Genomic DNA, 27,290 nt, shown 5'->3' with positions numbered 1-27,290 from the left:
AGTCACTTAACCTCTGCCTGCTTCAATTACCTCATGTGAAATGGGGAAAAGAATAGCACCTATCTCCCTAAGTTGCTGTGACGATCAAATGAGATCATAATTGTAAAGTACGTTGCAAACCTTAATGCCATATGTTAATGCTAACTGTTATTTGCTATTACAATGATTAAGAAAGCAACTAAGATGTTCACACTTTTTGACCCAGCACGTACCCCAAGAAAGTGAAAGACTGAAAGGTACCACACACATGCCAAAAGCTTATAAGACCACTTTTGTAGTAGCAAATAAACAGAAACAAGGTAAACCTCCGTGAAATGGGGATGGCTAAGTGAGTTTAAATAAGCTGTGGTACAAAGTAATAAAAGTACTACATAATAAAAAGCAATAAATTCAGGGAATCATGAGACAACTTCTAGGAACTGATGCAGTCAAGTGTGCAAATCCAGAAAGACAACACACACAATGACTACGACAATGTAAATGGAAAGGCAACATCAAAAACCAAGTGATGCTGTGAGAGCATAATGACCAAAAAGGGAAGAATTAAGCCTGAACATCCCAGGCCTGTGGAATGTGTCTTCAAGAACAAGAACAAGAGGGGATAGGGCCAAGAGCTTCAGGAACCTAGGAGTCAAGGCAGGGCCCTGAGGAAGAGGAGTGGAGGAAGGAGGAGGCACTGAGACACTAAGGCAGATTCTATCAATCAAGGCCCACTTATTGCCCTGGCTGGCCCCAGAATCACTAAACTTTGGAGGGCCCTGGCCAGGACAAGCACTCCGGAAGAGTGGACTCAGGGACTGGTTGCCCCTGAAGTGGCTGGGTACCCACATAGAATGGGCTTTACATTACTGGGAGACTCACCTGCGGAGAAAGCCAGGAATCAGGTTCTGTTGTACAAGAGTTACTCTGGGCACCCTTCATGAAGGGGGTCACCTAAAGAGCTGTTTTGGGAGGCAGAGAACCTAGGTTGGAATCTTGGCTTCTACCACTCACTCTTTATGTACATGATCTTGAAAAAGCATTGAAGATGCTGTGTTTCAGTTTCTTCATCAAAGAAGGTAAAACAAAGTGGCTGAAATGAATCTCTGAAGTCTTTTTCAGTTCTAAATCCGGATTCCTCACTGATCCCCCAAACTCTGCCATGCCCAAACCTTCACAGGCCACTTTTCCCTCCATCTCCACACCAGCTCATGGCTTCTGGGCACAGGATAAATCCTGTGCTCCTAGGACAATAGATTAAGCTCCACTGACTTCTACCTCTTCCCATCTTCCAGCCTGTTCAAGACCCTGGAGTTATGGATGGAACTAGGGGAAGATCAAGGCCAAATATTTTATTCTCATAAAGTCATATAAAACCTGTCCCCAGCCCCTCAACAGCAATGTGCAGTTGGGCTGAGCTAGAGAAAGGACACCTCCATCTCTCCACATGTCTTGGCTTCATGTTCTCCCACCCCAGACCCCAAAGTCTCCATCCTTAAGTGCGGAGGAGGAGGGTGATGTTCCGTGAGGGATGGAAGAGGACAGCCCTCTCCACAGAGCATGTTCTGAATCTCCCCCAACCCCTATCAAGGGGTGTGTAGATCACACAGCAACAACAGCAGCTGAGAGAAGTATCACATTCTAGTGGCCTGCAGGGATGGTCACAGAGAACAAGATCTCAGTTCCTACAAAGAACTATTCCACTGCTTCATTCACCCTGCTCCCTAGCCCAGGCCTGAGGGACCACAATATCCTTCCCCCTCCTTATGACAGAGCCTTAAGGCTATGGCCTCATTCCAGAAGGCAATCCCAGGTAGTTGCAGAGTACACTCACCACGACAGTCTTTACAACTCTGGATCCTGACTGCTTAAGGGCAAAGGTGACAGCATCATGGATGGAAACGAAGAGGTGGCCCTTAGTAATGGAGTCTCCAAAGAAGTTCCCAGACTCAAATTGAGCGATCATAGTGCCTGGTGTAGGAAGAAAATGCCATGGCCCCAGAGGACAGCCCAGCCCTGCCCCCTGATATGATGGGCATGCCCCCAACCCCAGGGCCAACCCCCCAAACTAGACAAAATAGCTCTGGGTATAGGGGTGGATTCTCCCTCTCCCACCCTGTCTAGAGTTGAATCCACAGACCCACACACGCACCATGACAGCCAGCCAAATACACTTTCACCTCAACCTCCTGGAAATCACGGATAATCTACAACAGAATTAAGAGTCCCTCATTCAGGAGAGAACTGACTACCCAGGTCAGAACCTCCCACATACCTCCCCTCTTCAACCCTCTCCAAGGTCAGTGGTCTCCACTGTACTTCCTATCACCCTGCCCTCAGCATCTCATCATGCTCCCATATCCTCCATCTTCTTGGGGTCTCACTACCCTCTCCTCTCCTCCCCAAATCAATTGAATCTCTCCTTCTCCCAGAATTGGCCTCACATTCTTCAAGGTCTTGATACACACGGTATCCACAAAGTTGAGAGTCCCCAGATCCAAAATAAGAGTGTGGAAGTTGGGCTGGGGGAGGCCCAGTGTCTCCAGGGTGAATGTGGAGGAGCCTTTCTCACTGACTGATGGCTTGTTTGCAACACCATCCTAGGACAGTATCAGATACAAAGCACATGTGACCAGAGAAGGGGAAACAAATGAGTCAATAACACATGTTTACACACACACACACACACACACACACACACACACACACACACACACACAAAATGAAATGCAATTTTGAGAGATTTGGGATTTGAAAAGTCAAATTTCTTTCCAGTGTGAGAATGTACTTTTTGATCCCCTCATAAGGAAATCACAGAATCAAAAAATCTCAAGAGCTGGAAGCCACTTCAGAGGCCATCCAGTCCTACCTCATACCTGAATGCGTCTCCCCTCTGTGGCACACAAGGTGACACAAGGTTTTTTTCCAGCCTTAGTTGGAAGACCTCCAGAGAGGAAGAGCTATCTACTATCTTAAGGACAGCTCATCTCCCATTTGCTAGAAAGCTTTTCCTTAAGCCATCATTTGCTTCTCTGGAAATCACCTTCACTCTGACTTCTGCTCTCTGAGAATTAGTAGAATAGATCTAATCCCTCTTCCATGTAACACCCCTTCTAACTCCTGAAGACAGTTTTCACATTCCCTCCCACCCCATCTTCTCCAAGTCCTTCAAAAGATCTTTTTAGGGCAGGGTTTTTAATCTGAGTTCCATGGACAACTAAGAAATCTTTTGATAGGTTTCAGTGGGGTCTGTGATTTTGGAGAGGAAAAAAATCACATTTTGATTTTCACTAACCTTTTTTTTTTTTTTTTTTTAAAGAAACCCTTGCCTTCTGTCTTAGAATCAATACTCTGTATTGGTTCCAAGGCAGAAAATCGGTAAGAGCTAGGCAATGGGGGTTGCCCAGGGTCACCCAGCTAGGAAGTGTCCAAGGCCAGATTTGAACCTAGGACCTCCTATCTCTTGACTTGACTCTCAATCCACTGAGTCCCCCAGCTGACCACTTTTTTTTTCTTTTTCTCTTTTCTTTTCACTAACCTCTAACTGAAATTTAACACTTATTTCAAATGTGAATTTTAAAAAATATTATTCTAGTTACTCCTCAATAGATAATTAGATAAAGGATATAAAGTTGTCAAAAGGAGAACTATGAACTATTAACAACCACATTAAAGAATGTACTAAGTCACTAATATTAAAATACAAATCCAAACAACCTTGAGGTTTCATCTCAAACCCTACAAAAAGTTGATAAAGATGGAAATAGTCAATGTAGGAAAATAGCCACACCAGTGCATTGTTGGTAAAGTGATCTGGAATCATGTAAATAAGGTGACTAAAATGTCCATCTCTTTTGACCCAGAAATTCTAATACTAGGTTTAATAATAAGGAGGCTAACAATAAGAAGAAAGCCCCATTGTTCTTCAAAATTTTGAAAGCAGCACTTTTTGTGATATACATTTGTGTATGTCACAAAAACAAAATATAAAAACAAATTTGTGATATACATGCATATATGTGTGGTTAGAAATGACAAATGTGGTAACTACCAAGAAATGTAGAAAGATCTACATAAACTGATGTAATTCAATACCTCTAGTGTCTTCGTGGAGTTAAAGTCTATTAAAGTTTAAGCTACCCTAAGACTTGGGGGGCACCCTGTATACACAATGGCTATAAACACTGATGTAAATGGGAAGAATCATGGTTAAAAAAAGAAAAAGAAATCAGAAGTGGATGCTGCATGATTAATATGGAAATATTTTTTGTGTGACTTCACTGTATGTATACCTGATATACTACTTGCCTTCTCAGTGGGTGGTGGAGTAGGAGGGAGAGAATTTGGAATACAAAATTATACAGAACAAGTCTGACTGGAAAGAAGAATTAGAAGGCACCTCTCCTCCCATTCCACTACTCAGGAAGAGGAGATACTCGTATTAGATGCTGCACAGATTCACAGATGTCTTTGATGTATGGATCAGCTTATGCTGACTTTTTCTCTCTTTTTTCCTTACCTTTTTTTTAATCCTTAAAAAATTCTATTTGTTTTATAGGGATGGCTCTTGGGAAACAGGAAGGGAAGAGGGAAGGACCCTTGGAAGAATCATGGAGATGTTTAAAAAAAAAAACAACAAACACATCAATAAAAACTAATTTTAAAAATTATTTCATGCAGAGGCTTCACCAGACAATCAAAGAAGCTCAAGAACCCACAAAGGTGAAGGAACCCAGAAGGCTCTAGTCTTGTACCTTGGTGGCCTAACTTTGGACACTCTCCAGCTTATCAAAGTCCATTCTAAAATAGAGTACTCCTAACATAGCATGGCAGGTGTGGTCTGCCTCAGACCCTCATCAGGGAAACTATCCCTTCCCTAGTTCAGGTCCTCTTCCTTCTCTTGATGCAATGCAGACTAGAATCATATTTGCTTTTTTGGCTGCCCTATCACTCTGGTGACTACCATTGACCTTAGAGACCCTTCAAATACCCATACTTTCCCCATTTATTTGTAAAATTACCTTTTTTAGCCCAAGTCTAAGACTTTACATTTGCCTCTTAAGGCCTTCCCTGCCCTAAAGGCACACAGATTCATTCACACATTCTCAGTTTGAGCTCTCCATCTCAATTCCCTCCTCCAAACCTGAACACTGACCTCCATGGCATTCCCAGTCTCCATTTCATCAATTTTAATGTTCATACCAGTAGATCTTGAAGAATCTAAGGATACTTTTTGGATATCATTCTATGGGAAAGGAAGAAGACAGGATGTTCAATGTACTAACAATGTGGTGACTTAGCAAAACCATAGAAACCAATGTTGGGACAGCCACTGCCTGAGCCAGGAATCTAGCTCCTGATTGACAGTGGCTGCCTGGCCCTTGACAAGTCTTTGGCCCATTCAGGGATCCCAGGCAACCCTCTAAGGGTATAAGGTACAGAGCAGGGCTAGGCCTGCATTAGAAGTGTCCTCTTGGGAAGAAAGCCAAAAGTCCTGTCCCTATCCTTACTGAGTGTTTTAAATTACCCATTAGTATAGCCAAGTAAGAGCCTCAGGGCTGTATGTATAGTGAGCCATGTTCTGCTGATCTTTCTCTGGGCTAATATCAATCGATACTAGGAAAAGAACTTGAAAGTTCAAGTTACTATTTCAGAGAAGCATGCTGGGACACACTACAGGGACTGAAGTCACATTTGGGAATGAGATTAAGGAAAGCTAAAACAAAATGGGGACCATGAGAGTGAGACTGGAGGAGGGAGTTTAGGATGTGTGTGAGGAAACAGTAGGATATCAAAGAAGGTCTAAGTGGGTAGAAGCCATAGTGGTTGGGGGGGGGGGGGATTATTAGAAGGTAAGAGATGTAGGAATCATTGGATGGACATAGATCTGGAAGTAGAAGGAATTTCAGAAGGCATCTAGGCCAATTCCCTTATTTTACAGATGAGGAAACTGAGATCCAAAGAGGTTGTGACTTTGGATAGTAAGATAGTATGATGGAAGGGGTATAGAAAAAGGCAGCTCAAAGTAGTAAGTCAAAGGGTCTAGATTTGAACCCAGGTCTTTGAAATCTAAATCTCATGTTCTCTCTACTACACCATGCAACTGGAGCAAAAGCCCAAGGATTGAGGGTTTGAAGGTCAGGGAAGGATTGGAAAAACAGAAATCAAAGGTTGAAGTAGTGTGGTCAAAGGCTAAGGAGAGAAGAATGGGGGATCGGAGGGTTCAAGTGGATTAGGGATTGGGAATCAGAAGAGTCTGAACTGAGGATAAGTCCTACTTTCTTTTGTTTTTTTCCTTTCTGTAATTTCTTTGCATTCCATATTTGCTTCTTGATCAGTTTCTTCTTCTTGGAGATGAGGTAGTCGACATCCAGACCAATCTGAAGGCAAAGGAATGGAAGGATGGAGAGGAAAATTGTGGGCAATGGGGGAGGCAGGGTGAAGATTCTGAGAGCCAGTCCTGTGGATTCCACATTTCATCTCTTGGGGACGTGTGGAAGAGCATGAAGAAGGCTCTATCTTCCCATACGTGGTCCCCAAATCCTGCTCCATCTCACCTTCTCCTTGAGGGCTTGCCTATAGAATTCAGCATTGGCAAAGTACAAAGTGGCTGAACAGCTGAAAATCTTTACTCCTGGGACTTCTTTGGCCTAGAATCCAAACAGAAGAGTGGATAGATGGAAAGAGCTCTGGAATCCTGAGCTCCCTGTTCTTTTCCTTCATATCCTTCACTCCCCTGGTGCCAACTAGCCATAACTTCTAATCCTCTCTTCTCTATCTCCATCTAACCCTGATCACTGCCCTAATCACCAGTCCTACATTTAAGATCATTAGCCCTATAACCAGGAGGGAACTTCAGAAATTTTATAGTCCAATCTCCCTCATTCTACAGACTGAGAAAACTAAGGCCCAGAAAAAGATAAGTGGTTTGTCCAAAACTAATAACAAAGCCAGAACTGGAACATGTCCTCTAACTCTGAATTGGAGGCTATCATACCAAAGGGACAATGGTCTGCTGGACAGTTCCATCTGGCTCAAATCAGTCTCAATCATTGGCTCAAAACCTCTGAAATTATCTTGGATTCTTCTCTCTTCCTCACAATCACTTATCAAATCTTCTTTGTTTTGCTTTCCCAATATCTCCTAAATTCATCCTCTTTTCCCCTTCCACTGCCACAACTACAGTTCTTCTTATCTAGTCTACTTTAATAACCTTTAAAACAGTCCATCTGTCTCCAGGCTCTCCCTTCTCTAACCCATCCTTTCATAGTTTCCAGACTGTCAGAACAACTGTGACCATACCATTTCCCTGCTCAAAAACCTGTAGTGACTATTATTTATAAAACAAAATAGTAACTCTGAAAACTGACATTCAAGGCCTTTCACAGACTGGCTTCCACCAATCCTCACAGCTTTATCTCCCACAGCTTTATAGGTCTCTATGCTCTGGCCAGGTCACTTTCATTAATTACCCACATCTAACTAGAATTCATTCTTTCCTTTCTTCCTCCTGATGAATCTTTTTGTCCTTCAAGGCCCACTTATCTATATCTCTTTAGTGAAAATCTCTGATCCTTGGAGCCCACACTGACTCTCCCCTTCTGAGCTCCTTCAGAATTTAAAGTCTGAGCCATAGAACATGGTCTTTCACTCCTGCCCTAGTCTAGCCAATGAAGCATGAAGTCCTCAAGGACAAGCCATAACTCTCACAGGTGTCTCCATCACATCATTTTTAACATCATCAAATATAAATTTAAAAATGTAAATAAAAATAATGAGGGAGGCTCTGTGCTAAATGCTTTACAAGCATTATCTCACAGCAACCTGGAGGCAGGTGATATAATTATCCTCATTTTAGAGACTAGGAAACTGAGGCAAACAGGAGTTAAGAGATATGCCCAGGGTCACACAACTGGTAAATTTCAGAGGCCAGATTTGAACACTTGGGTCTTCCAACTCCAGGCTCAATGCTCTCTATCCACTGGACCAAAAGTTGCCTCAAGGCTGGACACAAAATCGGGGCCAATAAATGCTTATTGGGTGGCCAGTTGGGCAGGCAGATAAGTGGATGGACAGGAAGGCCTGAACTGATGGATGGGAAGGATGATGAGTAGATTGATAGGGGGAGTGGAGATATCAATGAATAGGTACACTGGTAAATAGATAGATGTGTGAATGAATAGGTGAATTAATTTAGGGAAAAGAAGCAAGGGTCAGAAGGCAAATCAAAGAGGGGAAACCATCCCCAAAACAAACAAGTGATTCCCAAACCATTATTCTGGGAAGGCCAAATGTCAAGTGTGCCCACTTCAACAGACCTTCATGCCACCTCACCCAATGCCCCCGTCATCCCAGAGTTCAAAGGAAAAGCTGTCTCCTCCACAGAAAATATATCCCTCATCTCTCTTCTCCTTTCTCTCTCCTGCCCTTTTCCCACCCTCTGTTCTCATCAGTCTCTCTCTCTTGCCCTCACAGGGCCCTAGGGGACCTCTCGCTTAGGCCAGGAAGTCAGTCTCTTTCCTAGTAGCTCCTGCTCTAAGCTATATTCCCATTTCTGGCACTCAGTGCCAGATTAACTCATCCTGGATTATCTGTCTCTAGGCCCATTGATGGGGCCAGTTTTGTAGTTCATAATTCAGTGAGGGACCGTGGGATATATCACTTCTAAGAGTCCATTTTCTAATTAGGTACAAGTACTTGCCCTTCTCTCACAAGGATATTATAAAAAACTTGAAAGTGCTATTAGTGGAAACTATTATTCCTCCTGCAAATGGCAGTCATCTCCCTAATCACATTATCTTGTGCTTCCACCCCCAATGCAGACATTGACAAGCTGTCATGAAAATAGCTCCTTCCATAGTTTCCTCAAAACAATTCCTTGAGGTACAGGGCTATTGACATGATTAGCTCCATTTTGCAGAAAAAGAAACTTGGAGATGGGAAATACATTACCCAAAGCAACCCAGCAAGTAAGTGATGGAGCCAGGATTTGAGTTTGCCTCCTGAATTTGGTCCAGGCCTCTTCTCCAGAGCATTACACTGCTGCCTCTCAACAAATTTATCAGAGAAACCTCCCTCCCCTGGTGTCCTTCTATCTTGGAGGAATGACAGACTACTACTCATTGGGCCCCAGAAAATCCTGAGTTTCCCCTTACCTTTAAGCTCACCCTTATATCCCTTCCCAAATCACCTCCTTATACTCAGTCACATCTCTGTAAATGTCCGTGTCTGGCACTTGCCCCAGGATAGAGTAATGCGGTCTGTGGGAGAGATGACAAGGAGAGACAGAGATGAGGAGAGACCAAGAAACACACAGGTATCAGAGTCTTCAGGAACTCCCGATTCCCCGCTCCAATACACCCATACAGAACTGGGATACCCTTATCACTGGATTTTTGGGGGGAGGAGGACATGGATTAAGTAGGAGAGCACAACAGCCCTAGTACTGCCCCTCCCACTGCTCATATATGCACTCACAGCTGAGTGCGGAAGATGACAGAGATCAGGGCAAAGCCTATAGCAACAGCCAGACCAATGTCCAGGTTCAACAAGACAGTAGCCACAAAGGTCACCAACCAGATCAACTGTGGGGAAGGAAGTCAAGAGATCAGAAAGCTTCCTCCATCCCTCCTTTCATCCATCTCCTGCTTCTAACTTCCTCACCACCATTCCCTATCCTTCCCTCCCCTCTATGCCACCTTACTCCCATTTCTCATATCTGGCCTTCCTACTTCCCAAGCCTGCCCTCATACTTTTTCCTTCCCATACCCTCCTCCTCCTACCCCAGCCCCATACCAAGTCCACCCTGTTCGATTTCCATAGAGATTTGATATCAGAGAATTGGACGAACATGCCCTTGAGGTTAATGATGACAATAGCAGCCAGGATGGCCTGGGTAGGAAGTGGGAAAAAGAAAGGTGGGTCAACATTAACCCAGGCAATTCAGGCAGCCACACCAGCCCACACCCCAGTCCCATCAGATTCCCAGAAACCCCCAAAAATGATTCCACCAACCCTGCCCCCAAAAGCCATTCCATAGGGAGATCCAGAGAATAAGACTTACTTTAGGAAGGTGATTGAAAAGCACTCCCACTTTGACAATGACAATCAGGATGAGGAGGGAGGATATGGCCCCAGCAATCTGAGCACAGATAGAAGAGTTGAGATGGGACCCCTAAAACCCTCTCTCATCACTTCTTCAAGTGGGTAAACTATTCTCTTACCACCTTACATGTCACCTCACATCCTTCTCATCATATCCCTCCTTCCCAAGTTCTTTTTTTTTTCCTTCAAATTTTATTTTGTTCAATTAACAATCATTTCTTTTATCTTCCTCCAGCCCCCTCCCCCTGAAAAAAAAAAAACAACAAAGCCTTCTTGACAAGCATGACCCACACTGGCCATGTTTCTACTTGTCTCTTCCAGGTTATCCGAGCATCCACAGTTCTCCCACCTGTACTACCCATGTATGCTTATTCCCACTCTGCCCAATATGTCTCCCTTCTACCTGTGTGTTCCCCCCAGCACCTTCTTGCACCAAGCTCCGGGACATGGAGCTGCTTATAGGAAAACAATGAAAAAAGCCACCGATGAAGTTACTGAGGCCAAGAGCAATCAGTTCCTAGGGAGATGAAGGGAGAGGCATGTTATTAGACTCAATAGCGATTCTCACTGAGATCATTCCTCCCATTCAGGATCATCTCCCATTTTCTGTACATCTTCCAGTCAATATGTACTTCTAGTCACAGAGAGCAGGCTGCTCCACTTTGGACAGGCTCCCAGTTCCCTCCCACCCTTAACTCCCATGACACACCTGGTTGTTATCCACCTCATAGCCATGCTTCATTCCAAAGATCTTGCCAAGGGAGATGGCAATAGCAAAACCAACCACAGCCATGGCAAATGCATTCCCCACGAGATTTTTAAAGAGGTGATGGTCAGGCATCCGAGGAAGTATCAGTCTTGGGGGAGGAAGGAAAGGAGAAGGGGCACAGGACCCTCCATCTTTAGGCCTTTTCTGTCCCCAATCCCTTGACCCTCCCAACCAAACCTAGACCAATAAAGACTGAAGTACATAGAGCCAAGGACAGGGTATTTCTCCACCTTACCCCATACCCAACTTTGGGCAGTGGCACCAAGAAGGAAAGAAGGGACAGGGCAGGCCCAGGGCTATGAGAAAATACACTCAGGGCCCCTGCTGGTCCCTCACCCTGCAGGGATGTCACCCACGATGCCCACCCCAAACTTGTGATTCAGGCCGACTCCAAAAGAGATCGCTGTGGCTCCGATGAGCTGAGGGGAAGGGAAGGAGCAGGAAACAACATCATAGCATCATAGATCTCTAGTTGAAAGGAACCTTAGAAACCATCTAGATCAACTCCCCTCATTTTACAATTGAGAAAACTGAGGCCTAGTGAAGTTAATTGACAAGGTCCCACAAATAATCAGCATCAGAATTTTATTTGAGCCCAAGTCCTCTGACTGGAGTCAGTGTTCTTCCTACTATATCACATTGCCTCTATCACATACATCAATGTGGAATCCTTCCTCCTTTTGTTGGGAGGTCCTGGATCTCCAAGGGTCAGAAGAAAGCTCTTGCCCTCTGGCCAAAATCTGACCCGCCACCAAGTCAGCAGCCCAGCTCTATGTTTTCCAGATAAACTTTCTCCCCATCCCTGCCCCTAACCCAAACTATGCTCAGGGTAAGAATCAATCCCAGCAATGACTCCCATTTCTATGGTACTTTAAGGTTTACAAAGTATTTTCCTCATCATAATAGTGAGTGCTGCAGCATTCCCATTTTATAAATGAGGAAAACAAGGCTCAGGGAGATAAAGCTACTTGACCAGAGGCCATAAAGCTACTTGACCAAAGTTACTATATCTGAACCAGGATTTGAACTTGGGTCATCTGAATTTATATCCAATTCCCATGACACTACAATCATACTGTTCTTCAGCCACACCCTAGAGCCCCACATTCTCCAAGGATCTCTGTCAGAATGGGCAAGAGTAGTTCCTCCTCCCTGTGCCCCCCATACCATGATGAGTTCAGCTGGTAGAGGTACAGGCAGCTTCTTGCCCAGTTTTTGGTTTATCATCTTCATGGCCAAGAGCAGGACTGAAGCCACAAGAGCAACAATAACAGTGCTCACATTGCTTTTTGGCAACTTCCATAAGATATCCAACAATATCTGCGGGACACGATGGGGGTATGAAGGGGCCTCTCTGAGCCCCAGAGCCCAGGGACTCCCCTCCTGATCCCCCTGCCATATTTCCTCCCAAATCCTGAGACCCAGGAGTCAGAGTAGGAAATCCTCCCCAAGTCCCTCCCAGTAACTCACATAGATCAAGGACAGGGGCCCTGAGTAGTCTTCAGGCTCAAGACCAAATACATGCTTGAGCTGGGACACGAGCACCTGGACAGAGGCAGCCGTGGTATAGCCACGAACCAGGGGTTCTGACAGGTATGTCACCACGAAGCCAAAGTGTATCAGGCCCAGTCCTATCTAGGTACAGACAGACAAATGAGCAAGGGACGGATGGGTGGTTAGGGGGACAGACAGATGAGCCAATGGACAGGAGACAGTCAGGAACATGGATACACAGTTAGATAGTCACAAGTACATAACCAAGGCATCAACAAACAAATGGGCAACCTAGGGAGGAATAGGCAGGAGGAAAGGAAGGGCAGGCCAAAGAATCAGGCAATGAAATTAAGAAGAAAGACTACTAGGGGTGCAGAAATCCACCCCTGCAACTTCACCTGGAAAACACCAACTAGAAGACTCAGGGCTGAGGCCACTTCCACACGGGCAGCATCTCTGGCTGACACATTTACTGAGCTATTTCCAGGGCCCATAAAAGAATCACTGGGAACCAGGGCCTCAGTCACACTGCCCACCATCACTGACAGAACAGCAAAGGTCCCTGGAGACCAGAGAATACAATGGGACTCTCATCACAGGAACCCCAATGGTGGCACTTTGTCCTAAGGAAGCCTTCAGGCTGACAGGGGAGGTAGGGTTCTTGAAAACTGCAACCTGAGATCCCAACAGAGGGACACAGGGTAAAAGAGACAGTTAAGCATAGTGGGCATCTAGAAGAAGTACTCACAATTGTCTCTCCTCATTCTGGGCCTCATGTGAGACTCATTTCCCACCAATGACCCCAAAGACACAGTCTAAGGCCTCTCTCTGTCTTCCCCACAGTTTTCTCTCTCAGGGCCATGGAGCAGAAAGAGCTCATTACCAACTAGAAGGAGAGGGATGGCCCATTTAGGGTTTGGAGACCCCACTTACCCACAGAAATGTGCCGGGAGGTACCGAATAAAAAGTAGACAAAGACAGGGTAGAAAGAGCTATACAGGCCAAAGACAGGGGGCAGCCCAGCTAAGAGGGCATAGGCCAGTCCTGGGGAAGGTAAGAACAGCACTGTCAGCCCCATCCCCACCCACCTACAAGCAAGCCCTCCACCCCCATACTGCCAGCCCTTCCCCTCCCCCTCCACTTGCATTCCAGGGTCATAATCCCTTCCCTTCCCTCCACCCCCTTGAAGAGCCCTTTGAGGCCCAGAACCCAATGGGAATAAAGCTGCCCGAGTCGTCCTCCCACCCTAACTCGCCCTGTGGCAGCTGTACAATGCCCACACTGAGGCCAGATAGCAGGTCCCCCAGGAGCCACTCCCGTGCCGGGTAATGGGGTAGCCAGGTGAGAATGGGTAGGAAGCGTTGTAAGGTGGCCCAGGCTATGGCTTTTGAACACCTGTCAAGAAGAAAGGGGTTCAAGATGAAGAGGGAGTCACTGCCTCTCCCTATTCCTTCACTGCCAGGTTTCCCTAAGTAGGATGGAGAAAAATGAATTCTTGAGGGGAGAGATCATTGGATGATGGAAGACAGAAAATCAAGGAGATACTGGTCAGAGAAGTGGATGAATGGTAAGGATAAAAGACAGAGACAGCTGGGTAGCACACTGGATAGAGCACCAGATCTGGAGTCAGGAGAACTTCGATTCAAATCTGGTCTCAAACACTTAGCTGTGTGAGTTGGGGCAAGTCACCTAACTCCAACTGCTTAGCCCTTCTCTCCTGCCTTAAAATGGATCCTAAGACAGAAGGTAATGGTTAAAAAATAGATTTTAAAAATGGATGAATGGTCAGTGCTTGGATAGGCAGAGAGCTAGATGATTAGGGGACTGAAGAGATGATAATCAGTGGGGAGATTGTTAGAGAGAAAAGAATGATTTTCCCCCAGGCAGGATATAGACAGTTGGCTAGGGAAGGGGATGTAGCACATGGTGCTGTACAACTCCAACCTGGGAGGAGTGAATCTGAAAGGCTTGGCACTCCGGCTTCTCTGCCCCGTCTCCTCCAGAGCCTGCTCGTTCAGTATCTGCCTGTCCACATGGTAGTCACACTGCTGGGGGCCCAGCTCCATCTCTGACTTCTCCATTGACGGTTCCTGAGAAGCCAATAAGGCCTGTGTGTCCCTAGACCTGGGGTGGAGGGAAAAAGGATGATAGAATAATAAATACTTATCATTTCTCATAGCTATAAAAATGATGACTGCAAGGAAACATAAGAAGGCTTATGTGAACTATGCAAAGTGAAAAGAGCAGCAGCAGGAAATGTAAATGGCAAGAACAAGCACCCAAACCAAACAGGGAAACATCACAATGACCACACTTGGCCCCAGAGACCAGCTCCAAGAAAGCCCTTCTCCTCTCTTGTCCCTGTTCTTCTTGGCAGAATGGGAAGGGGGTGCTCCACAGTGCTAGAACACAAGACATGATGCCACACTTCATGGACGTGTTGGTGAGGCTGAAGTGTTCCTGTTTCAGTCTTTGTTTATAAGGGAAGACTGACTAATAAGATGAAGGGGAAGGGAAGGAAGAAAGTATAGGGAGTATAAAAACAAAAGATATCAACACAAGTTTATCTTAAAATAATTCACCTGATGATTGACAGTCCTTTCTCCCCACAAAGTTAGCTGGAGGCAGATACTGTTTAGTATTTTTCTTTCTACCTCCAGCACCCACTATAGTATGGTGCCCTTCACTGAGGAGAACACTGATAAAAGTTTATTAAATGGAACTGAATTTCTCTTGAGGTAGGGAGGTTAAGGATTACATTCCCACTTTACACATAAGGAAACTGAGGCTCAGGAAGGTAAGCAGTTTTCCCAGGGTTACAGATTTAAGAAGTGAAGACCTAGGACTGGGATCTGGATCTCCTGACTCCAAGATGAAATGTCTAAGCAGCTGGTGGTGCAGGACTCAGAGTGCTTGCTGGGCCTGGAATGGGGAAGACTTAGAGTTCAAATCAGGTCTCAGACACTGGAGTGTCTGTGACCCTAGGCAAGTCGTAAAAGTTCTGCTGCCCCAGATCTTTCATCTGTAAAACAGAGGTAATAATTGCACCTACCCTGAAAGGTATTTGTGAGGATAAAATGAGATTACCTGAAACCAAAGTAGTATCTGTAAATCCCTAAAGTGCTATATAAATGCTAGCTATTATTAGTATTATTACACCATAGGATTATAGTCTCCTGGGGAAGAGGGGAGCAGTGCTCAGGCAACAGAGTGGTCTAGTCCTTCCCTCTCCAACCTGAACAAATGCTGAGTGACACCAAGAGCCTGCCTCACCTGGAGAGCTTGGGAAAGACAATTCCTGCCTTTTATCCAGGCCCTTTCTCCTGGGATCTAGCAGGGAGAAGTCAAGCTCATCACCATGAGATAAACTCCAGACTTCCCTCCCCCCTTTCCTGAGCCTCTCCAAGGCCTGGACTTTGGCTGGGACAGAGCTTCCTTTGGGGAACAAAGTCCTCCACTGAGAGCAGGATGAGCTGCTCTTCTGAACCCCCAACCCACAGTCACACCCCTCCATTCCCATTTTCTCCAAGCTCAGACAAGTCCCTCCAACCCCAATTGAATTTTATCAGCCATTTTCCCCCAGACCTGTCCACAATCCCATCTGTCAATTCCTTGGCCCCGTACCCCCAATTACCAACTGTACCCTCTCCTTAGCCATGTCTCTCAGTCTTTCCCTTCTATTCCCAGGCTTAACTGTAAACCCACATTACCCAGCCTTCCATCCAGTCTTCCAATATGTCCCACGTCTTCCTAATGGCCCTATACTTCTCTGCCCTAAGCCTAGTCACTGAGCACACAGGGACCCTGCCCCATCTCTAGTCTAAATATGTGAGTTGGGGAAAAGAGGCAACCCAGTTCCCTAGCAGTCCCTGGCAGGACCCAAACCACAGGAACCAAGCAATGTCTTCTGTATGCAGCCCTTTAGAAGGCTGAAGAAGTCAAGGATTCAGATCAGGAAAATCTGAGAGCTGTTTCTCCCACTCAGGAGGTTTCTCCTCCCCATACCTTGGACAGGCAAGCAAAAGAACCCCAAGACAGAGCAGCTAGGGGGCCCAGTGGATAGAGTACCAGGCCTGGAGTCAGAGGGACCTGGTTTCAAATCTGGCCTCAGACACTTCCTAGGTATGTGAGCCTTGGGCAAGTCACTTAACTCCAATTGCCTAGCCCTTGCCCTTAGAGATTTTATGAGGACAGAAGGTATGGGTTAAAAAAAAAAAAACCCAAGAGCATACTACTACCTTCTTGTCTCATTCCCTCTCCCCCTGAGCCTAAATCCAGATAGTTCTAAGGAGGGTGGGGTGGCCTAGATGAGGGGGGGCAGGGATGCCTAGTTAATATGAATTTGTACCCAAGAGAGACTAGGGGAAGTTTGGGGAGAAGAAGATCTCACCTGAAAAGGGGACGTCCTGCTGGATCGTTGGGGCTGGAAGAGAGACTCCTAGCCACTCCTGGCAAGGACCAAGCTCAGGCTCCTGAGTAGTAGGTGCACAGAGACTGCAAAGTCTCTGCAATCATTCTTCTCAGCAGCTGAGAGGAAGGTCCCTTGCCCCAACCCCTGCTAAGCAAGTCATTCTGTTCTTAAAGGGCCCCTGCTACTAAGAGCCCTGGGCCCCCTGACCATGCCCTGACTATGGTGGAAGGAGTGAGTGAAGAGACTTAGATCCCTGTTCCTCCCTCCCTCCCCCATGTTAACAAATCCTCGAGACCAAATGGAGCAACATCCATCCAGTTCCTCTTCAGAAAAGGGTTATTATGATTATTTCACCATCTTGTCTAAACTACTGTATTAACCTCCTAGCTGGCCTTCCCATTTCTAGTCTCTCCCCTCCATTCACTCTGCAGTCAGCCAAAGCCACCTTCCTAACACACAGATCTAACCATGAGGTCACTTCCATATTCAATTACCATCAGTAGCTCTCTACTGCCTACTGGATAAAACCCCAAACTCCTCAGCCAGGCAGCCAAGACTCCACAAAGGTACCAAAAGAGGGGAGCCTGCATGCTCAGATCCATCCCCCTCCATTACTCTAGTCCATGACAAGGGGAAGGGTAGCTGTGTCCCCTACCAGGAAGCCTACCATACCTGGAGCAGGAGAGGCAGCCACAGCAACACCTGGAGTCCCCAAACCACCTGGTTGTTCCTGCTGCTCAGCCTGAGCAGAATTGTGATGAGGAGCAAGGGAAGAATAGCCTTTCTGTACAGGACTGGGGGGAGGGGAATGGAGGGAGCAAGGTTTCTTCAGAGGCAGGGATTTCCTGAAGGTTAAGGGCTGGGAAGGGCCTGACCCTCTGCTCCATATGAGAGATACCCAGAACCTGCCAGGTCTCAGTTATCAAGATCTCTATCTGGCACTGTCATTCTCTGGCACCATCACTCCCTATTTTATAATTAGCCATTTGAGATAAAGGTCCCCTAGAGGATCCAAGAAGAGGAGGATTGCTCCTCTCCCACTCAATGATTCATATTAAGTGTTTAAGAGTCCAAGACCCTGCCACTGACCAAGCCCAGTTGGGGGACACAGGAACAAAAGGTGAAGAGTAGCCTGGGATCCACCCTTTAGTGCCTACTCCTACTATTCCTCTAGCCCAGGGGTCGGCAACCTTTTTGGCTGTGAAAGCCATAAACACCACATTTTTAAAAATGTAATTTCGTGAGAGCCGTACAGTGCTCACAGTGCGAGCTCCTGTAACAGTGCCTGAAAAAAAATTGACTTTATGGCTCCTACAGAAAGCCATATCTGGCCCTCAAAAAGCCAGATATGGCTCGAGAGCCATACGTTGCTGACCCCTGCTCTAGTCTAATAATGAATCCTTGGAAGCCAAATGCACAGAGGCTCACCCTGTCTCTATTTCCTTCCCCACCACCCACCCTCAATTAAACAGCAGATTTAATTTAAGAGAAGATGATGGGGGAAGGGATGAAGAGGGGACGGTGGGAGGGAGAAGCAGAATCAGGGTCCTTTCCTTTGTCCTTCATCCTCTGTCACAGCCTCTACAGCCTTCCCTGCTCTCAGCCTCTTCTTTTTTTTTGCAGGGAAGTAAGGAACCCTTACCTTCTTTCTGTTTTAGAATCTATACTAAGTATCAATTCCAAAGCAGAAGAGTGATAGGGGCTAAGCAATTGGGGTTAATTGACTTGTCCAGGGTCATATCACTTGGAAGTGTCTTAGGCCAGATTTGAACCCAGAGTTCCTGCCTCCAGACACCCTATCCACTGAGTTACCTAGCTGCCCCTACTCTCAATTTCTTCTGACTTCCTACTTTGTTCAATCACCCCCAACTGCCAAAGTTTGGCCCATTAAAATTGCACAGGACAAGAATCCAAAAAGATCTTGACATTAAGCTGGATGTAATCAGATGAAATTTGTAAGTCATATTTGGGTTCAAACAATAGACTTCACAACTACAAAATGGGAGAGACATGGTTAGATAATAGTTTATCTTAAAAAAAAAATGATCTGAAGGCTTCAGTAGTCTGCAAGACAAGTTTGAGGATACTAGTGAGACATGGCAGCCAAAATAGAAAAATGGAATGCTTTCCTAGACTGCTTTAGGAAAGTCATACATTCAAAATGAAAGAATTCCCAGTTCTCCTCTGCTCTACTCTGGGCAGACCACAGCTGTAGTGTGATATTCAGTTCTGGGCATGCTGGTAAATGTAACTGCCCCCAAAAAATCAATCAATAAATAAAACAAAATTGTGTACACACACACACACACACACACACACACACACACACACACACACACACACGTTAAGCCCTGAATTATAGTATTTGACAATTTCTGAGGTGTAAATGTTCACATTGAAAATTAAACAACTGACTCTCCAGGAGCCAATTCCAGCATACCCTGGATATTGCCAAACTAGAAAGTGTGAAGTCCTAAGATCCTTTCAGAGAGTAATTCCTGCCCCCCTGGTCCATCTGACTGGAGGTCAATAAATCAGGAGGCATGGCTAGAAGATAAAAGTTTAATTAGTGTCAGTTGATGGGCAGCTGCTAAGACTATAGCAACACCCAAGAAAAAAGAGAGATAAGCACCTTTGTAAGAGGTTTACACAACTCTGGGATGCCATTTCACGGCAAAAGAAAAAGTTGAAATCAGGTGACTAAATCCTGCTACTTCACTTATATTACTTAGGAGGCTGTGTAATTAGGACAAAATTTCAGTCTATTTGGGGAAGAATGTGTTCATATTAGGGTCTCAGAAGTTGCTAAAGATCAAGTTTGTTCCAACGGGGATGTTTTTCCTGTAGTTAATCTCATCAGAGTACCCTGTCAGGGCAAGAGATCTTTAAAACAGTGGCAACTTCCTTCAAAATAGATTCAGTGGGCTCATCTTACTGATCTTGTAGTTCTATTTCTTTGATGGCTAAGATTACTTTTTTCCTAGAGAAAAGACGTTCCCTCCCCCAAACTCAAAAGTACATGGGTTCGGTCCATTTCCTCCTCAATTTTACTGGGGCCACAATAGCTGTTTTCAAGGATCAGAAAATTGGTCATGTAAAAACATGGATGAGACTGGTTCTGTTGGTTAAACTAGACATAGTGTAAGGCAGACAACAAGGCAGACTTCAGCTTAATCAAAGCCTCTTCAAAAGCAGACATACTTTTGTTTGCCTTGCCATTGGAAAGCTTTCTGTTCAAACCTAGATTTGGAATAGAAAGCTTCCACCTCTGAGATTTTGTGAAAGCTAAACTAGATAAAGTAGACAAACAGACAGATATAGATAGGGAGAAAGAGAAAAAAAAAAGGGGGTGAGGGGCACACAAAATCATTAAATGCTTACCACTTACTAAGTCTGAGAAATACAAACACAAGCAAGCAAGACAGTCCCTGCCCTCGAGGAGTTTATATTCTGGTGAGTAAGACAACACATGTGGTTGTTGGTTCTTTGATTTGGAAAAGGGCCAATAAAATCATATGATGAGGTCTAAACTTGAGGTTGAATTGGATTTAAGTGAGGCAGAATTGCACAAAGTTACCATTCTCTACTCTAAAGTCATCAAAGTCTAGTGGCAAGAGTGTATTGAATGGGATAGACACAAGAGATATACAATATCAATAGAATCTGGATGGGGAAGAAGACAAAGAAAAGGGAGATCAAAGATAATTGAAATTTTTAACCTGGGAAAGTGTCATCAAGAGAAACAGGGAAGTTTCAGAGGAGAGCTGGGTTCAGTGGGGAAAGATAGTGAGCTCAGTTTTGAATGTGTTGAGTTGGAGTTGCCAGAGGCATATCAAGAGGAAGATATACTTTGAAATTGGTGATATAAAACTGAAGCTCTAGAATTGATAACCTAACTCCGGTCTACCTTTCCAGGCTTCTTGCACCTAACTTCTGATTCTTCAATCCAATGACAATGGCCTCCTTGTTCCACAAACTAGGCACTCTATCTCTCAGCTCTGGACAATTTCCCCATGCCAGAAATGCTTTCCCTCCTCATCTCTGCCTCCTGACTTTCCTTCAAGTCCCAGCTAAAATCCTATCTTCTAGGTGGGATTCTAGAAAGATGTCTTGGAAGTTTTCCCCAATTCCTCTTAATTCTGGTACTTTCCCTCTTAATTATTTCTTATTTATCCTGTATATAGCTTGTTCATACACAGTTTACTTGTTGCTCCCCCTTTAGACAATGAGCTCTATGAAGACTGGACTGACTTTTGCCTCTTTTTTTTGTATCCCCAGCACTTCCCACAATACACTGGGAATAGTGAGCCCTTAATAAAAGCTTACTAACTGCAGATAGTTAACAATAGCTGACCACAGAGAGGGGAGTCATCAGCATAGAAGTAACACCTGCATCCTTGGGAGCTGATGAGGTCACTAAGTGAGAGAGCAGAGAAAGAAAAGAGGGGGCTCAAGGCAGAGTCTGGTGAGGCACCCACATTCAGGAGGTAGAAGATGGATCATCAATCAGCAAAGGAAACTGAGAAGAAATGGTCTGACAGAAAAGGGAGTAATCAGGAGACAGCAGCTTCCAAAGAAGCCAATTTAGGAGAGGGTATTCAGGGCAGCTAGGTGGCACAGAGCACCAGCCTTCCATTCAGAAAGATGCATCTTTGGGAGTTCAAATGTGGCCTCTGACACTTAGCTGCGTGACCCTAGGCAAGTCACTTAATCCTATTGGCCTCAGTTTCCTCATCTTTAAAATGAGCTGAAGAAGGATTTGGCAAACCATTCAGTATCTTTAATGAAAAAACTCCAAATGGGGTCATGAAGAGTTGGATAAGACTGAAATGACTGAACAACAACCTAGGACAGTGATGTCGAACCTTTTAGAGATGGAGTGCCAGCCTCGCCCCCCACCAAGTGCTGGGTGCACTCTGCTCCCCTCCTCCTTGCTCGACACAGGAGAGGGAGAAGCTCTCCTATGGGCTGCTAGGTGGAGGGGAGGATGAAGTGAGGAATATCCTCAGCAAGTGTAGAGAGGGGAAGGGGAGTGACCCAAGTGCTTTGCCCCCCTCCAACTCTGCCACCAGTGGGCCACTCACCTTACCCTCTGTGTGCTCCCATTGGGCTACTGGGCAGGAGGGCAAGTGATATGAAAAAATGACCTCAGGCATGGTGGAAAGGGGGAGGGGAGCAGCTCCACCCAAGTCCCTTTGCCTTTCTAGTAACATATTCTGGGGAAGGGGGATGACTATGTGCCCACAGGGAGGGTTCTGCATGCCATCTTTGGCACCTGTGCCATAGGTTCACCATCACTGATCTAGGAGAAAGGGATGAAAAAAATTTAGTGGTCCCTGTCTTCCGTGAGCTTATATTCTTTTTTTTAAACTTGAAAACTTTTATTTAATTTAGAATATTTTTCCATGGTTCCATCATTCATGTTCTTTCCCTCTCCTGTAGCCAACGAGCAATTCCACTGGATTTTACATGTGTCATTGATCAAGACCAATTTCCATATTATTGACATTTGCACTAGGGTGAACACTTACAATCTACATCCCCAAACATATCCCCATCAACCCATGTGTTCAAGAAGTTGTTTTTCTTCTGTATTTCTAGTCCCACAGTTCTTTCTCTGGATGTTGATATCGTTCTTTCTCATAGGTCCTTCAGAATTGTCCTGGGTCATTGCATTGCTGCTAGTAGAGAAGTCCATTACATTCGATTGTGCCACAGTGTATCCATCTTTGGGTATAAGGTTCTCCTGGTTCTCATAAGCTTATATTCTTACATAAAGGACCACATGCAAATTCCTGGCATGGAGAAATAACAGAAACAAGGTGGCCCTTGGTGGAGAAGGCTAGGAGAACCAACAAAGGCTTCATACAGAAGGTGGTCCTTAAATTGAGTCTTGAAAGAAACCAGATGTTACTTTTTACTAAAATCTCTAGTCCCTCACCTTTTCCCTGTTCTCCCAGCTCACTAGTCCTGAAATGACCCCCCCCCCATTCTTCCCTACAGTTTTGACCCTATTCTACAAGATACTGCCCTTTATCCTTGAATTCTCTGTCCCTTCTCTGGTATTTATGCCATTTGTGCCTTGCTAATCCTTAATCCTGTGTAATCTCCACTATCTGTTCCTTCCATGGGGCTGATCTCTACAGGAGAAAAAAAATCACTAAACTTTGCAAACTGAATCTACCACAGACCTGTTATCTAATCATAAATAGATCCTCACTGCTGGATAGCAATTTTTAAATTCTTCCTCAAATGATTTTCTATCTATCATGCCCTCTAGTATCTGATACTATTAACCATTTTTTGATCCTAGATACACTCTCTACTCTGGGTATCTTGGTGACACTGTTCTTTCTTGGTACTTTTTCCTACGCTCTGATCATGCCTCATTTTCCTTTGCTAAATCATCATCCATATCATCCCCCTAACAGTGGGTATTTCCCATGACTCTCCACAAAAAGTACTATTCTGAATCTCCTCTTCTCCCAAGATTCTTTTAGTGATGTAAAATTCAAATAGAAACAGATCCCTGCAGTCTTATTTTGACTTAGAAAACTACAATTTTAAAAAAATCCTCACCTTCCATATTAGTATCAATATTAAGTATTAATGCTGGAGGTAGGTAGGTTGACAGAGAGCCAGGCCTAAAGATGGGAAATACTGGTTTCAAATGTGACCTCAGATACCTCCTAGCTGTGTGACCCTGGGCAAGTCACTTAACCCCTATTATCTGTACACAGTATTGATTCTGATGGAAGGTAAAGGTTAAAAAAAAATCCATTCTAAGACAGAAAAAACTGTAAGGGCTAAGCAATTGGAGTTTAAGGACTAGCCCAGGGTCATGGCTAGGAAGTGTCTGAGGTTAGATTTTAATCTACCTCTCAGAGTGGAGGACTTTGCCCCCTTTTCACTGAAAAAAAAAAAAAAAACCCATACATTAACTTCACCTCTCCTATTCTATCCCTCAAAAGCCCTTTACACCAGACACATACCCATTCTCTACTTCTTTGTTCCAGTCTCTGAAAAAGATGGCCCTTGGTGTGAAGATTTTGGAGCCATATGACGGGTTTGAATCTTGCTTCTATAAAATTACTTCCTGTATGAACTCTTAGATAAAGTTCTGGGCTTCATGAAGTCTTGATTTCAAATTCAGCCTCAAATACTAGCTATGCGACCCTAGGTAAGTACTTAATTTCTGTCTGCCTCAGTTTCCTCTAACAGCATCTACCTCATAGCGTTGGTAATGAGGATTAAATGAGATCTGAATATAATGTCTGAAACATAGTAGGCACTTAATAAATGCCTGTCCCCTTCACCTTCACCTTCCTCGGGGCCTTTTTTCCTCAACTCTAAAATGAGCAGCTTGAACTAGTTGGCCTTTAAGGTCCCTTCCAGATGCTAGGACCTTTACCAAGCTCAGTCTCTCCAATTTTGCTACTGACCAATCAGTCATTAAGTAATCATAATATGTCTGGCCCTGAGTTCAACTCTGGGTAAGACTCCATTTCCCCCCATATCCTTCTCTAATCATTTCCTGTCTTCACTTCAGTTCCTCCTTATCTACTGGCTGCTTCCCTGCCTCCTAGAAACATACCCAGTCTCTCCAATCTTTAAAAGAAAATAAACCTTCATCTGACCCTGCCATCTTTTCAACCCATGTCTTCTATTTCTTATCCCTTTGTGAAGGCTGCCTATGTCCCCCATGCCCAGAATACACTCGAATTCTAACTGCCTTGTCTTATAATCTCTGCAAAAGATTTTCTGCAAGAATCAGTTGTAACATCCTATATAAATAAAGCTTCTCCAGAACCCCCAATTGTTGGCATTTGCTCCCACCTCAGATTGCTTTGTATTAACTCATCTGTGGCTATGTTGTATCCCTTTTTCCCAAACATAAGCTCTTTGTGGGCAGGAACTGCTTACTTTTTTGTCCCTGTGTCCCCAGTGTCTACCACAATGTCTTGTACATAGTAAATACTTAGTAAATAACATTTCCAAAAACTGAATTGCAAATCCTTCAAACCACAGGTCCTCTCCTGAGTTTCTCAGATCCTTGGAGTCTATGGCTCAGCCTCAGGTCTTAACTGATTCCTACTCACTCCTATAAGAGCTCTAAGATAGGACTCCAGGAAGAAGAGAAGAAATTAGGTAGAGTTCAGAGGCCACTTGCTGAGGAGTTAGCTTAAAATGATTTGATAGCTAAGCCAATTCCAAAGGACTCCTGATGAAAAATGCTATCTACCTCCAAAGAAAGATTACTGGTGGGATCTGAATGCAGATCACAGAATACTGTTTTTCACTTTATTTTCTTTATGGTTTTTTCTTTAATATGTCTTCTTCCACAACATGACCAATATGGAAATGTTTTCATGACCACACATGTATAAGCTATAACACACTGTTTATCATGTCAGGGAAGAGGAAGGAGAGGAAGAAAAAGCAAGAATTGGAACTCAGAACTTAAAGAATGTTAAAAATTGTTTTTATATGTAATTGAGGAAAAAATAAAAAATTATCAAATAAATAAATAAAAAGGACTTGGTTATTTCTAGCGTTATAGATGGTGAGGAAAGAGCTGAGATTCCCAGCTCCCAGTCTCTGGTGCCCAAGGCCAGATCAGTGTTGGACTAAAGGTAGATGGGCCCAGAGACAGGCCAAAGACATATTCACATCCAAGCTGTTCCCTCCCTGGGTATCCCCTACTACAACATTGCCAAATGATGGCCACCTAGCCACTGCCCAAAGATCTTGAGAACCTAACACTTTGGGAGCACTCTCTTAGCCAGAGTTCCTTTCAGACACAGGAAGGGGCTTCTCTCAGGAGCTTCTTCTCCCATATCCTAATTCTGTCCTCCCAGGTCAAGCTGACCAGTTCTAACCCCCATTCCAGGTGACCACAAGGCTTCAGGTTCCAGCCAGCAAGCATTTATTGATTTAAGGCTGATGGAGCTAACAGAAGGCTGGGCTAGGGAGGGTGATCTTGGGGAGTTGTGGGCAGAGAGTCAGTATAAAAGGGGATAGGAAGAGCCCTGCCTCCTGGAGCAGACCTAGTAGCCCCATGCCATCCCTGTCTCTGCTCGTCTCCCTCCAGCAATCACAGACAACCACAAGGCCCTGAGGCATGTCTAGGCCTGACTCTGACCTGCTCCCCATATGAAAGTCCCCCAAAATCAAAGATAATGAGGAGTTGGGTACCACAGGAAGGAAGCAGAGGAGTTAGGGAATGTCCTGAAGAAACAGAGGAGGGTCAAAGGTCAAGATTAAGGTCAAAGGTCAGGGTGGGGATCCAGAAGGAACTGGGGTCAAAGGTTAGGACTGGGTCTGAGAATAGGGTTGGTGGTCCTAGATAGAGGTCAGGGTTAGGAGTCAAAAGGTCAAACACATAGAGATGGAGATTTGGGATAGGCTAGAGTCAGAGGTCCGACAATCAAGTCTGCGGAGAAGTTCAGGGATTAGCTCGCGGGAGAGGAAAGGGAGGTTGGGGTCAGAGTTCGGGGGTCAAAGTTCAAGTTTAGGATGACACCACCACCACCCGCCCTCGCCCGGCTCGCCGGTCGGAAGGCACTTGTCAGAGTCGGAAAGATAAGTACAGTCGGACCCACAGGGCCAGAGCTGCACCGGCGGGGCGGGCACCACTCACCCGGGCGGCCCCATGGCTGGGCAGAGTCCTGGTCCAAGGTCCAGAACTGCCTCCTGCTGCTCGGCCCGGCTTCGTTTCTCTTGGGCACACCGCCGGCCACGGCGGGGGCGGGGCCCAACGGGATGCCGTGCACGTTCCCAACGGCCAATCGGTGTACCATACGGTAGGATGTTCACCAATTGGGGCTCGAACCTTGGACAGGTCTCGTGACGCAAGGGGGAAGGTGGGGCTGACGGGAGGGAGCTTTAACTCCTTCCGGTCCAGGGTCCCTCTTTTCGTAAGACTCGAAAGGCTATAGACTGAGAGCGAGGTCGGGAGTGATGGCAGCAGACCCAGGTCCTCTAAGTCCGGGATGAGGTCGCGCATCTGCCTTTCCTAGAGCCCCGTAGCCTCTGAATCCCTGTGGTCCCGACACGCGGTCCCTACCAACTCCCCTTTGCCTTGGACCTGCCCTCAGACTCTTGTCTGAGGTTCTTAACCTGGAGTCCTGTGGATTTGATTCCTTAAAAAAAAATTAATAATTATATTTCCATATAGAGGTTGTTTTGTTTTGTTTTTTAACCCTTACCTTCCGTCTTTGAATCAGTATTGGTTCCAAGGCAGAAGAGCAGTAAGGGCTAGGCAATGGGGGTTAAAGTTAAGTGACTTGTCCAGGATCACACACAGCTAGGAAGTGTCTTGAGGTCATATTTGAACCCAGGACCTCCCTTCTCAAGGCCTGACTCTCAAGCTGCTGAACCACCTAGCTGTCCCCCAATATATGGGTTTTCTTTGTGATCCTATTCACTTTATTTTATACATTTAAGGATATTATTCAGAGATAGGATCCTTAAGTTTCACCAGACTGCCAGAGGGATCTATGGTGGAAAATAATTAAGAACCCTTATAGGGCA

At 45.2% G+C, this 27,290-nt stretch overlaps 1 protein-coding gene across 1 annotated transcript; it reads right to left on the bottom strand.

Annotated features, from left to right (window-relative positions):
- Positions 1-1,316: 1,316 nt before the first annotated feature.
- SLC26A6 (solute carrier family 26 member 6) lies at positions 1,317-26,434 on the bottom strand. The gene is made up of 21 exons (XM_044680560.1): positions 26,398-26,434; positions 14,285-14,470; positions 13,602-13,741; positions 13,280-13,390; positions 12,745-12,908; positions 12,323-12,487; positions 12,020-12,172; positions 11,189-11,271; positions 10,793-10,940; positions 10,487-10,600; positions 10,043-10,120; positions 9,775-9,870; positions 9,457-9,563; positions 9,170-9,239; positions 6,537-6,629; positions 6,258-6,359; positions 5,135-5,224; positions 2,424-2,579; positions 2,132-2,186; positions 1,814-1,950; positions 1,317-1,628 (listed from the first exon to the last, which is right to left on the bottom strand). Exons 1-21 carry the CDS (start codon positions 26,409-26,411, stop codon positions 1,614-1,616), a joined length of 2,277 nt encoding a protein of 758 aa, XP_044536495.1. The 5' UTR covers positions 26,412-26,434; the 3' UTR covers positions 1,317-1,613.
- Between the last annotated feature and the right edge of the window lie 856 nt (positions 26,435-27,290).

The sequence above is a fragment of the Gracilinanus agilis genome, chromosome 1, assembly GCF_016433145.1.
Source record: "Gracilinanus agilis isolate LMUSP501 chromosome 1, AgileGrace, whole genome shotgun sequence".
In the NCBI taxonomy this organism is placed as follows: Eukaryota; Metazoa; Chordata; class Mammalia; order Didelphimorphia; family Didelphidae; genus Gracilinanus; species Gracilinanus agilis.
Note: the sequence above shows the minus strand (reverse complement) of the source record. Positions and strands in the feature narration are given on the sequence as shown.

Coding starts and splice junctions, on each gene's coding strand:
- SLC26A6 (XM_044680560.1), bottom strand. Junction 13,742..14,284: donor TTCACTCCTCCCAGGTTGGA/GTTGTACAGCAC, acceptor TCTTCTTGACAG/GTGTTCAAAAGCCATAGCCT. Junction 2,580..5,134: donor AGACTGGGAATGCCATGGAG/GTCAGTGTTCAG, acceptor ATACTGTCCTAG/GATGGTGTTGCAAACAAGCC.